Source organism: Mytilus edulis, chromosome 10 (genome assembly GCF_963676685.1).
Source record: "Mytilus edulis chromosome 10, xbMytEdul2.2, whole genome shotgun sequence".
NCBI classification, from domain to species: domain Eukaryota; kingdom Metazoa; phylum Mollusca; class Bivalvia; order Mytilida; family Mytilidae; genus Mytilus; species Mytilus edulis.
The window spans coordinates 47,396,833-47,410,926 of NC_092353.1; the positions used below are offsets into that span (position 1 = coordinate 47,396,833).

Below are 14,094 nucleotides of genomic sequence, written 5' to 3' on the forward strand. Positions count from 1 at the left end.
CAATCTACTGATATATATATATATACATATGTAATCTGTATCCGTGTTATTCTGATAAACTTATGAACAATAAATTGTTGTAATAATATAACACACATGTGGAGGTTCATTATTTGATTTCATATGATCAGACGACAACTCATGCTCATTTTTGTTTTCCACTCATACACAAAATATTTTTGAGTGAGTATAGTCATTGTCTATCTGCGGTGAACTTGTGAATGTTATCTCCTTTTGTAAAATTCTCATTATTTATAACCAATATATTTCTCAATAAATATGTAAATATCATATAACTTGTTAATTGTTTGTTTGTTGTTGCAATTTTAGACGAATATCATGCTCTCCTGGAGTACAAAATTAAATTACAAAAATAAGCTAACTCTGATGAAAATGAAAATGCGAAACGAAAAATCAGTTGTCAAATGGTAAAATCCCAAGCTCAAACTCAACAAAAGAATAGAAAACAACTTTCATATGCGTAACAAAGTTACTTGTATCATCAATATATGCATCATCAGTCTAAAAGAAGTCAAGTGATTAATATTTATCTATAGACTCAAACAAGTATACTTACATGGAGGATATGTCAGTCAGACAAAGGAACCATAATTTATCCACTAGCCTCGTGACCTTATACATGACCAATAAAGTGAGTTAAAAAAACAATATAACGCAACACATGTTGCTGATGTCAGCAGAGTGTTTGGATTATTTTCTAACTGGGGGCGACTTCTTCAAAACCACTATACGAACAATGTCTTTAATATGCAATGTAAAATCATGTAATAAAAGTTTATCAAATTAAAATTATCCAGTTTCAATTTTTCAAATCATTTATATTTGAAATGCTAAATCCTAACTAACAACGTGCGTTGATTTCATTTGACTAATATAGAAATAATTTTAAAAAGTATTGCGATATAACTGAAAGACAAAAAACTTATTGAAAAGCACCGAATTATTCAGTAACATAAACGCACACGCAAAACAATACTTAATGAAGAACTAAATATTATAAAAAGAGGTCAGATTACATTGATTTGCCGGATAATTAACACAAACATGTATAACACTTGAGTCAACAAGCATTATGAACGAAACAAATTTTCTCGACAATTTACAACTTGCCCAAAAACTCGATGTTTGACCAAATTGCAATGCAAATACAGAAGCATGACAAGCACCGTTGTATTTTTAATTCCTTACATGTATGCCTTAACTCGAAAAACTGGTATCATGAAATGATTTCTGCTTTCTTAATTCAGTGCATGTATTTTCCAAAGTGTTTATCATAGCGGTGTCTGTACTAAGTGTTGACCTTGATCATTGTTGACATGATTAATGAACGTTTTGATTTTTAAGGCAGGAATTTCGTCAACTATCGAAATTAACTTGACCATGTTAAATCTTTAGCTAAAATCTTTTTTGAGCAATACCTCACACTTCTTGCATTTTCGCTACGCCTAAACCTCATTATGACCTCTCATGTAGAATTGATCTAAGCTACACCCGTATAAAACCCCCATGCAGTATTCAAGGGAACAAGAGGCATATAAATAAATAATGAATGTCATAATTTGCATAACATTGTCTTGCAAAATACAAATACAATAGAAACATAAAATCACACAAACGACGTTTGTTAATTACTTCCACATATAAGACGCACAAATAGTACAAATAATTCCCAAGAAATGAAATCATTTCACAAGAGAAATAGATCAGAAATTTATAAGGCATCATATGATACTGGTAAAAAGAATTGATTTATTTATAAGGTTGCTCAGCATCGAGATACAAATGTTTCAAGCATGAACCAGAACACAGAACACATAAACAATAAATACAGTAGGTTGGTGTTGTTATGGATGCCACTGCAAAAAGGGTATATAGATAGGGCAGGAACTTGTGTCTTTCTACTGACTCATGAATAATAGAAAGGTAGCTGTCATACACATGTATAAAACTAAACAACAGAACATGACTCTACGGTGATGTGCCTTTGGCACCATCTTACGGTGTTTATATTTCACAGCTTGTTCGCTATGCCCGTGTCTGTTGTGACGTTTTTGATTTTATCGAACGCAACCTATGTATTACTGGTAAATTATTAAACCAGGGATATCGTTACCATAAATTACTTAAAACCTTTACTAAATATTTCTATAGATATAAAGATTTGGTTTTGAAGTTTGGTTGTACCTGTAGAAAACTTATTTCAAACGGGATAGCACATCCTCATTTTGACCGGAAATTTAGAAATGATCTATGCTCCTTTAAATAAACTTCTTCTAAAAGGTTACCTATTCAACACTGTAATAAGATCATTGAATATTGTTTTTATTGGTATAAATATAGATGTTGTTATCAGTAAATTAAAAGCTAAAAACTAAATATTCCTAGTATGTTATATGTATATACATATTCATGGATCTACAATCTGTCCATATCTGTAACTTGGCATTGCACAAGGTCATGTTTTTCTCTGGCTGTTTATGACGTCTTTACACTAAATCCATTGGATGTTGGATGTGTACGGATTTATAGTTTAGTCTTAGTTGCATGATTTTTATTAGTTGTTAGTGGCTTTGAACTAGCTGTCAGATAACTGCGAGTACTCTCAGATCTGTTTATTGTGTCTTTTTGTGTCGGGATGTTTTAGTACCGGGCCCGGTCCACTTGTATTTTTGTCCATCTGATGAGTTAAGCCTTTTTCAACTGATTTTTATAGTTCGTCCTTATGTTGTACTGTTATACCACTGTCCCAGGTTAGGGGGAGGGTTGGGATCCCGCTAACATGTTTAACCCCGCCACATTATTTATGTATGTACCTGTCCCAAGTCAGGAGCCTGTAATTCAGTGGTTGACGTTTGTTTATGTGCGACATATTTGTTTTTCGTTCATTTTTTTACATAAATAAGGCCGTTAGTTTTCTCGTTTGAATTGTTTCACATTGTCTGATCGGGGCCTTTTATAGCTCACTATGCGGTATGGGCTTTGCTCATTGTTGAAGGCCGTACGGTGACCTATAGTTGTTAATGTCTGTGTCATTTTGGTCTTTTGTGGATAGCTGTCTCATTGGCAATCATACCATATCTTCTTATATATAATACAAGCAATTAAAACCAAACGGAAAATCAAACAGCGGTACACAATACCAACAAAGAAAACTAATCACTAGGTAAGACCAACCCTTCTAAAAACTGGGAAGCACGCAAGGACTTCTGAATAGTATAGAAATTTTGTCCAACTAGTGAAAAATATATTGTTACTCAGTGAAGTAACCATAGGTGGATAAAATGAATATTTCGGCTCAGACAATGTCACAATGTCATACATATCAGTATTCATATGTGACATAGATAAATCATAACGGTCAACACAACAGGATTGCGTCGGTAAACTTCAAAGCGTTGACTTTGACTTAATCGGTGTAAGCAGTTACCCCTTTCCAAGGAAATTATGATCATTGTGATAGGAAACGTCAGCCCTGAAGTTTCAACGAGGAGATATAAGGTAACGAGTAGTAAAATGTTTTATCCAATTGCATAAGAAGAGGGACCTAGTTTATAAGTACTATATGGAATCTTTTGATTCTGTAAGTATCCTATACTCACACAGCCCAAATTGTAGGTAGTCGAAAAGATTTTTGAAGCCAATATAAAAAAGAAGATGTGGTATAATTGCCAATGAGAAAACTCTTCACAAGAGAAAAATTGACACAGAAATGTCACCTCACGGCTTTCAACAATGAGCAAAGCTCATATCGCATAGTCATCTATACAAGGCCCCGACGTGGCAAACGTAAAACAATTCAAACTAGAAACTTAACGCTGTATTGCAACTAACATATAGGTGCACAGAAAATGATTATATGATGATAGCAAATAAAATATGTGTTCAATATTTCACTCAAACAAAAAAGTGTCCCCAGTACACGAAAGTCTCATCCGCACTATCATTTTCTATGTTCAGTGGACCGTGAAAATGGGGCAAAAACTCTAATTTGGCATGAAAACTAGAAAGACAATATCATAGGGAACATGTGTACTATGTTTCAAGTTGATTGGACTTCAACTTCATCAAAAACTACCTCGACCAAACACTTTAACCTGAAGCGGCACAGACGGACGGACGGATGGACGAACGGACGCACAGACCAGAAAACATAATAAATATAGGAAGATGTAGTGTGAGTGCCAATTAGACAACTCTCCATCCAAATAACAATTTATGAAAGTAAACCATTATAGGTTAATGTACGACCGTCAACACGGAGCCTTTGCTCACACCGAATAATGCCCATAAATGGGGCATAAAAAATATGTTAAACCATCATTAGTGTCTTTTAACTGTCTACTTGAACTGTTCATTGCGAAAATTAAGATCTCGTGAAATACATAATTGTTGCATTTGTTCGTGGCTTTAAATGCTGTGTATTTTCATATTAACGTAGTCCATATTCACGGGACCACGACTGTTTAGGTGTGAGTAAGAACCATTTGGTCCGGTATTTGATTGTAGGCAATTACAGTCAAAATTCCGTTAGGTACTGTCCAATGACCTATCTAAATAAGGAGTAGAATGTACGTAAAAGGCAATCAAAACTAATAACTTGAAGTGAAAATAAGTGGCAACGTACGCGTCTAGGCAGAACAAAGATGGCAACTGTCTAGACTATATATATATAAAAAAAACAGAAACTATAATGAACCACATCAACAGACGACAACCTCTGAACAACAGGTTCTTTAGGATAGGTGCTAAGCAGCGGCATTAAACGTTTTAGCGTGCGCCAGACTTCACCATTACCTAATGTAGGTGTGTAACATTACACTATAAAAAGACGTACTATAGAATATCAATTATAATGGTTTAACTCAATCAAACAAGTACACATATTTACAAAATAAGTTAACATACACTGACCAAATAAATGTCACATGATACATTTTAAATACAATACATGTATTAGTAAAAAGGGGCAAATGTAAAACAATATTAGTAAGACAATTATAGCCTTTCACAAAATGGCGTTGAATAAAAAAAAACGCCCATTTGTTATTGTTATAATTTTGTTGGAAGGAGTACCTTATACATGGAATACATCATTATTTCTTTACAAATCAAATAAATTTGTTGTTCATAGTTCGGGAACAGAATCTTAAATCAAATAATGTGATTTATTGTTAAGCGCCATGGAAAACGAAAGAAGACATGACATGTAAATCATTTCAAATTGTGAAATTTGCGGTATGCATCAATGATTAATAAATGAAGGGCAACTTCTTCTCTTGATGATACATTTGGAGTGTTCAATATACTTTCAATAAACATGTTACTTTATATAACATTTCACAGTTTTATTATAATGCCAATTTAGTTTTAAATTAAAAAGATTTTCATTATATGATCAATTCAAAACTTTGAGTTTATTTGTGATCATATTTGATGAATTACCATACTGAATGCTATTATCACATATAAAAGAATACACGTTAATAACAGACTTCCCTCGTTGTATTCTAAAACATTTCAACTCACTGGAAAGCAAAGTAGAAACAAGAACGTAAAATAGTCCACCATAAATGTTATCTGATTACCAAACGCTATGGCCAGAAAATGTAACGTATGTATTAACGTCACTGTATATTTTATCAATGTGTTTTGCTGCAATGTAGACTTTATCTCCTTTCTGTAGATTTAAGACAAGATCAAATGTTCCGGTCTTATAACCGTCACCATCGTTATAACTTCCTGACATCGCCAACCCATTGTGATAAAGTCTCAGATATAAATCATCACCATGTGCTGACATAACCACCGCCGTAATATGATAAAGACATGCATTTGGAGCTGTAAATATCCCAGTGCTTGGATTATATCCATTCCCTACATTGGTCCAGACTTGATTAAATAAGATCTTTGTTCCTTTCGATAAATCTTGATGGCTCGTACGGTATGCTGAAAACGCAACTGTCTCTCGTTTCTTTACCAATTCATAAAAATCTGAAAGAAAAAAAAATATTCATATATAATCAAATGCTTTTTTAACTGATTCTCGACTTTTTTATATGAATTACTTTAAAAGGTCACGATATTTGTTAATGGTTGTACACTATCTTAGGAACTTAGTAGTTTAAAAAGTGTTGCAATTGTTTTTGTTTATTTTTTATGTTTCTTGATTTCTATGAGTTAAATGTTTATTATTTCACTCTTTTATGCTTACAATTTGACAATCTTTCATTGTACACCGTCTTTTATAATTTTATGAAATAAGACATATCTCTCGCTGTTTTGATTTCTATGACTATTAACAAATTGCAAGCGAATTTTGGAAATCACCTATAGATAGGGTGAGACATAAAGAATATTTACTTTTTATTATGGATTCACAGCCAAAATTTGCTTACATGAATTTCACATGAATCTCAAATAAAATTCGCCTAAAAACTGTCATCGCCTCATACCTGAAACTCACGGGAAACTGTTCATTAAATTGAGATTCACATAATTCTCACGTGAACTTCTCAAAAAACTATTTGGTATTTTTCATTTTTTTAATTACATTTGAAAATTTAGATGTTGTTTGAATTACTTTATTTTAATAATTTATGTGAATATCACGTGAAATTCACAAGAGTTTCGCATGGGATTCGTGTAAAACTTTTAAAAAAAACCTGATTTTACGTTAGTTCACGTATAAGCTCGTTTGAAGTGAAATTAATGAGAATTTCACGTGAGATTCATATGAATTCAAATTCACGTGAAACTGATGTGAATAAAATTTGCCTGTGTAACACCCAAAAATTGAAATCATTAAAATTGAAAGATATATTGTCTTTGTTATAACATTCGACGTAAAATATTATAATGACCCAGATGCGCAATTTTGTAATTAATAACAAGTCAGTGATCACCGAAACAATTGAATATTTGAATATCTTAAATCTTAAAAAAAACGTTTAGAAGCTGATATTTACAATAAGGACCAACAGAACAAACAAGACTATAAAACTTGTATTTTCAAAATATGATGATATTTTTTTAGTCGCCACAGTTGTGCAAATAACACTTTAAAACATATTTCATTGGATTTGACTTCCTTTGTGTATTTTCATCAGGAACCCTCATACCAAAATATTGAAAGTCATGGGTGTTTAGTCATCTTAACATGTGACAAGCTGTACGATCAAAAGAAGTCATGAGTCATTTAACACTTCAAATTTTCTGACAATTAAAATTTCAGAGTACTGTAAAAATGTTATAAAACCTAGCATTATGTTACGATATTATATTTGGTTAGGTATACTCGACTAAAAGTGTGATTTATTGAAAAAGGTATTGTTTTGACTATGGTTTACAGTCGAAAACTCATGAAAGAATTCGTTGTGTAAAAATTGGAAAGGACGAAGTAAACGTACTTTAGTAACCAAACGACGATACACAGACAAAATAGCGGCTTCCAAAAACACGCTTGTCTTCAATATGAACACTATATAGCAAAATTCATTGTTTGTACATTTACTGCTCATTTGATGAGTTTTGTTAAATTTGAAAAATAAGGACTGACTATGGAAACAAAATACTAGTATCCAAAATATTGTAATCTGAATGTCTTTGAGGTAAAATGATATTAGCAAAGAGTTTATGAAAAAGCAAATGTAAGTTCATAGGCCGTTCTGCATTTCTGCATTGTAATTAGGCGAGGAGGTTCAAAATATCAAAATCGTTGCAAGATTCTTATAAAAACCACACACAAGTGTTACTCTTTGTCTGTAAATAGTAAATTTGAAATATGATATGTGTTCACAAATATGGTACCAAAAGATTCTTATGTGTCACAAAATTTAAGGTTCTGACATAGTTTTGGCATATTCAATGATTCAATAGAATTACATGATTGAATAAACAATTATGAATAGGAATACTAAACGCACCAGTTTGAAGAACTGTCAATCACATATAAATTAATATATTGTGTTCCTGATGAAGGTGATTCCAGAAAAGTTCTTCTGTTCTTAGCCTGTGGATATTAACATATTGGTCTTGTGTGTTTCAGTCATTTTCAGATGAGTTATATAAAGTCACAATGCTTTGAACGAATACCCTTTATAAAAATAATTCTATAAAGTGCAATTCTATCTTTGCATGTTGGAAAAATCTTCAACTTTAATTGTTTAGAGCTTTAATGAATGTGTCGTCAGGTTTCGTCAACTTTCAAATCTTGACATTGTATAACAAACAATGATGAAGCATTCATAATTCAACTCTAGATTTCCCTCTATAAATAAAGGCAACAGTAGTATACCGCTGTTCAAAACTCATAAATCGATAGAAAAAAACAATTCCGGGTTACAAACTTAAACTGAGGGAAATGCATTAAATATAAGAGGAGAACAACGACACAACATTAAAATGTAACACACACAGACACGAACTTAGCATTAGACAAAATCCGATGAGCATAACAAATATAACATCAAAACTAATACATGAATTTGGGATAGAAAAGTACCGTGACACGTCTTATAATAATGTGAATTCCCACTCAAATATAAGAGGAAATAAACGACACAAAAGAAACCCAACGTTAAAATGTAACACAGACAGAAACGAACTATAATATAACAATGGCCATATTCCTGACTTGGTACAGGACATTTTTTAAAGAAAAAAATGGTGGGTTGAACCTGGTTTTGTGGCATGCCAAACCTCCCGCTTTAATGGTAATGTTAAATATAACATTAAAATGACAACACAACATTACAGGACTACAATACAAATAAATAAGAGAATATATTGAACAAAGAGACACACGAATAATAGCTAACAAAAGGCACCAGGTTTAAAATTTCATACGCCAGAAGTGCGTTTCGTCCACACAAGACGCCCAGATACAAATGTTCGAAAGCCAAAACAAGAACAAATTTGAACAGCACTGAGGAAAAGTTCAAAAAAGTTGTACCAAATACGACTAGGGTTTTCTGCTTGGGGTAAGAACATTCTTAGTATTTAGAATAATTTATTTATCCTTTAAAGCAGATCTTAAAAATAAAAATAAATCTAGACATAATAAAAAGACGATTTATAAAGTAATTGCGGCTTCTTTATGTAGGAACGTACAATTGTGAGATTATATATTTTTTTCATTGGTTTACTTAGATAAAAGTCAGTTTGCAATTTTCTTTGTGATTTAAATTTCATGCCCGACAAATGTATGGTTTTCTAATCAAGTAGATATAATCCAAAACATATAGAAAATATAAAGACATAGAGTTATTCCTTACATAGGAACTACTTGGAAAGCAACAAAGAAAACAAAACTTAATAATATATACATTCGTTAATGAGTCCTACCTGTTTGGTGCTTTGATATTAACTCATGTAACGTCTTATTGGAGTTAACTTTAATCATTTCCACAACTTCTTCAAATGAGGTATTGAATCGTACTTGTTCTTGATGTAGAGTAAACTGCATTAATTCTATAACTCTTTCCCTTTTCTTTTCAGCTTCACTGAACATTTGTATTTTCGAAGACAAAGATTCCAACAAGGTATTCATCTTGTCTCCATAAGATGACGTTTCATTGTTAACCTTGGCTTTAAACTGTTTAATGGCTTCCTGGTATGAGTTGTTAAATTGCATTTGATCCCGTATCTGAGAATCTTGTACCAATTGAACAAATGTCTCAGTTTCCTTCTTAATATTACCCATTTTATCCAACTTTGAAGTAATTGAATTGTCCCATGCCATCACTTTCTCCTCAAGTAACTGCATTTTAAGCTCCAACCGCACAAGTTTTTCGAGTACTTTTTCCTCAAAATGAAATTTGGAACAAGTATTTAAAGATTCGAATTCTGATCCAATCGAACTTGAAAACTTCCCAGCAACAGATAAGCTATATAGAATTATAAAGGTTCGGACGATATCCATATTGATCATTGACTTTGTGCGTTCAGTTGGTTTTTTTTCAAAATGTCTAACAAAAAAATCGCTTTAACTATAAAAAAACATTGCTGTATTCTGTTCCAGCGATTTCATTCATTATTTTAAAAACTCTAAACTATTTCTGCATAGTTAATCGGTCCGCATGCAATAGCTTAGAAGACTACCAATAACATGATAAAATCCAACATGATAAAAAAACATATATTGACTGTTATATCAATTCAACATCTTTGTTGACGTCGAAAATAATTTTTAGTGGTTAAAACAGTATACACTGAGTGTAAAGTCATCAAAAATAGGTGTAAAAGTAAACAGAAACATTTTGATAACAAATAATTATTATTTTACAAGGATTTGCCAAAGCAAACATTTACAAAATACCAACTAAAGATGCATATGTCTACAAACAACAAACATGTTAAAGTTTTCCTTGCAAAACACACAGAGTTAGAGATCACAATATTAGCTGCGAAAATCATTAAAGAAAGTAAGAACGTGTCAATATTTGTGGAAAAAGTAATCAAAGGTACCAGGCTTATAATTTGATACGCCAGACGCGCGTTTCGTCTACGTAAGACTCATCAGTGATGTTCAATCAAAGAAGTCAGAAATCCAAACAAGTATAAACTTGCAGGAATTTATTTGTGGAAAATAAGGCATTTAAGGTGTATTCAATCAATATAAATCTATTGATGTTTGATTACGAACTAAAAATGCAGGTAGTATCTAAGTTTACGTAAGCAGCATTTGAATTATTTGCAAACTAATCTTAGATAACAGGCTGATAGTTTAGTGCATCTTGGTGAGTAATTGTAATTGACTTATACTTTCAGATGCCTAATAATCTGAAAGCATTTGGAACAAACCACAAAATACAATATATAGCATGTAAAAGGTTATCAAAAATAAAATCACAAAAATACTGAACTTAGAGGAAAATCAATTCGGGAAGTTCATAATCACATGGTAAAATAAAAAAGTAAAGCGCATCAAAAACGAATGGACAAGAACTGTCATATTCCTGACTTGGTACAGGCATTATCAAAAGTAGGAAATGGTGGATTAAACCTGGTTTCATAGCGCTAACCTTCTCACTTTGATGACAGTCTCATCAAATTCCGTTATATTTACAATGACGCGTTAACTGAACAGACACAATAAATGAAATAGTCGTTTGTTTCCTTTTATATATGAGTGGGAATTTACATTATTATAAGACGTGTCACGGTACTTTTCTATCCCAAATTCATGTATTGTGTTGTGATGTGATGTTTTATTCTCATCGGATTTTGTCTAATGCTTAGTTCGTTTCTCTGTGTGTTACATTTTAATGTTGTGTCGTCTTTCTACTCTTATATTTTAAAATGCTTTTCCCTCGGTTTTGGTTTGTGACCTGGATTTGTTTTTTTCTATCGATCTTATGATTTTTGAACACCGGTATACTATTGTTGCCTTTATTTTGAAAAAGGTACAATTAATAAATTTTTATTTGTGTATTATCTGTTATTTTTACAATACAATGTAGCTGACTGAATGCAGGATTAAATGAAATGAGATGATCAACCCCAATGTCAATATCAAAGATATAAAACAAATACAAAATTTTTTGAACACATGGTGGTTCCGTGATGCTGTATCAAATAATACATCATATATGATTGCAACATTATTCGGATTTTCTGACAGATATGAGACCCTGATCTCTGTCAACTTTCAGGTCATTATGTCTGAGGTAATGGTCCTTATAAATAAAATACATTTGTGTTATATGAAAAAAATAGATTCCCGTTTATCAAATCAAATCATACATGTAGAATTGCAGGTTATCTGCAACATATTATTACGTTTGATGAGAATATAAAATAAAACGATTGTAAGGTCATTGTTTCTAAGGTCAAAATCAAAGTAACCATTTCAAACTAAAATTGAGAATGGAAACTGTATATAAATTTTTAATCTATTTTTTTTGAAGACAGCAATTATTTTCTGATTTGATTGACAAAAGTTTTTGAATGATTAACAATTGAAAACTATGCTAAAATCTATCAAAGATACAATTTTGAGCTTTCATGAGGTATTTATAATTCCTTTTGTTATATAATCAAGCGTTTGGAAAAACTCGATAATGTTGTTACATGAGACTTATAAATATATGTTATCGTATACATAATTGGAATAAAGGCATGCGTTATTACAATTAGGTTACATATAATACTATCACTTCATATATGCACTTAAAGAGCTAATTAAAGTGAAAGATATCATCGACGTTTCACATTGAGTTATTTTATTAGTCGTAACATAAATACTGCTTACAATAACCGCTTAAAACTTGTCAAGCACGAGAAAACAGACTCAGTATTTACGTGGTTTTATGCTTTCCTTGAGTGTGAATTTCGTATGCTCGATCTCCGGATTCACGGAAACAACCAATTAAAAACTTTCCTATTGTACTACTAAAATCACATACCAGATGGACTTAAAGTATTGATTATGGGTATTGACATTGTTTATCATCTTTATGACGTGTTATATTTTTCTTTTAATTGTCCTTTTGAATATCACTTACTGTTAAGTCTTTTTTTTCTTTTTTTTTGGGGGGGGGGGTCATTTGACGAGGTTCGTAATTGTGTTATTGTACTGTGGTACATTTTTGTATTCTTGTCTTTCATTTTTGCTTATGTGCTTTGTCTATTTGCCTTTTGTGTTACTTTGTTTTTATTGTGATTAAGATTGTAACACAATAACGCAATGTTAACAGTTGTACTTCTATTTTGAGAGTTTTACCTATTGTTTCTGTTTGTTTTGTGTACACATTATTGTCAATATAATGGATTTTTATGCAACTGTCAAACAAGTCCGATATATATTATGCTAGCTATAAAACCCATTTCCATCCACCATTTGTAATGCAAAATAAAATGCCTGTACCAAGTCAGGAATATGACATGTGTCATCCATTCGTTTGATCTGTTTGAGCTTTTAATTTTTCCATTAGATTAGGGACTTTCCGCTTTGGAATTTTTTTTGGAATTCTGTATTTTCTGTGATTTTATTTTTTTACAAACTGTACAGTAGTAAAATACGTATTTCTTGTACAGCCTAGTGGAAAATAATTGGTACACAAATGTAGAGAATAGAGAATAATGGATAGGGAAATAGAGAAATAGAAAATAATGGGGTGGTGAAATATAATAAATAAGAAATAATGGACAAAATTAATAAATAATAGAAACAATGACTTAAAAAAAGAGAGAATTGAAGGATCCCAATCCAGACACTTAGGCATGATTCACCAAATACACTATCTCTTTGCAAAAGCATTAGTTAGATTTTAGTTTGACTGATATGATATCTATTTAAAAATCTTATAAATATACGTATAGCTTTTTAGTTCACCTGGTCCGAAGGGCCAAAGTGAGCTTTTCTCATCACTTTGCGTCTTGTGTCCGGCGTCGTCCGACGGCATCATCGTCGTCGTCGTCCGTCGTCGTTAACTGTTACAAAAATCTTCTCCTCTGAAACTACTGGGCCAAATTTAACCAAACTTGGCCACAATCATCATTAGGGTGTCTAGTTTTAAAAATGTGTCCGATGACCCTGCTCGCGAACCAAGATGACAGACATGGCTAAAAATAGTACATAGGGTAAAATGCAGTTTTTTGTTTTTATCTCTGAAACTGAAACATTTGGAACAAATCTGACTTGTTGCAAAAATGTTCAACAGATTAAGATATATCTGCCTTGAAATTTTCAGACAGATCCGACAACCAGTTGTTGGGTTGTTGTCCTCAGTTAGTATAATTGTATGTAGAAATTTTGCAGTTTTTTGCTATTATCTTAGATAATATTATAGTATCTGATGATATCTTATACTACAAATTATGATTTTAACCTTATTTTACATGATTTCCAAAGCATTAGTAGATACAGGTGAGCAACAAGGCTCTTTAGAGCCTCTAGATTTATAGTACCGTAGTATATGTATCACATCATTTCCTCCTTAGAACTAAGTTAAATCTCAAACATTCTAGTACTACACAAGTAAAGTATAGGGGTTATTTGTAGTTATTGGTTCGCATTGATACATTTTATTTATATATATTTAGATACTTGTATTTCATATCTTTCCAACATGT

At 31.8% G+C, this 14,094-nt stretch overlaps 1 protein-coding gene across 1 annotated transcript; it reads right to left on the bottom strand.

The window, feature by feature from the left end:
- Positions 1–4,857: 4,857 nt before the first annotated feature.
- LOC139491335 (uncharacterized) lies at positions 4,858–10,135 on the bottom strand. Its single transcript, XM_071278965.1, has 2 exons — positions 9,364–10,135; positions 4,858–6,012 (listed from the first exon to the last, which is right to left on the bottom strand). Exons 1-2 carry the CDS (start codon positions 9,947–9,949, stop codon positions 5,603–5,605), a joined length of 996 nt encoding a protein of 331 aa, XP_071135066.1. The 5' UTR covers positions 9,950–10,135; the 3' UTR covers positions 4,858–5,602.
- Positions 10,136–14,094: the final 3,959 nt, after the last annotated feature.

Coding starts and splice junctions, on each gene's coding strand:
- LOC139491335 (XM_071278965.1), bottom strand. CDS start 9,949: ATGATCAATATGGATATCGTCCGAACCTTTATAATTCTATATAGCTTA. Junction 6,013..9,363: donor AATATCAAAGCACCAAACAG/GTAGGACTCATT, acceptor TTTTTCTTTCAG/ATTTTTATGAATTGGTAAAG.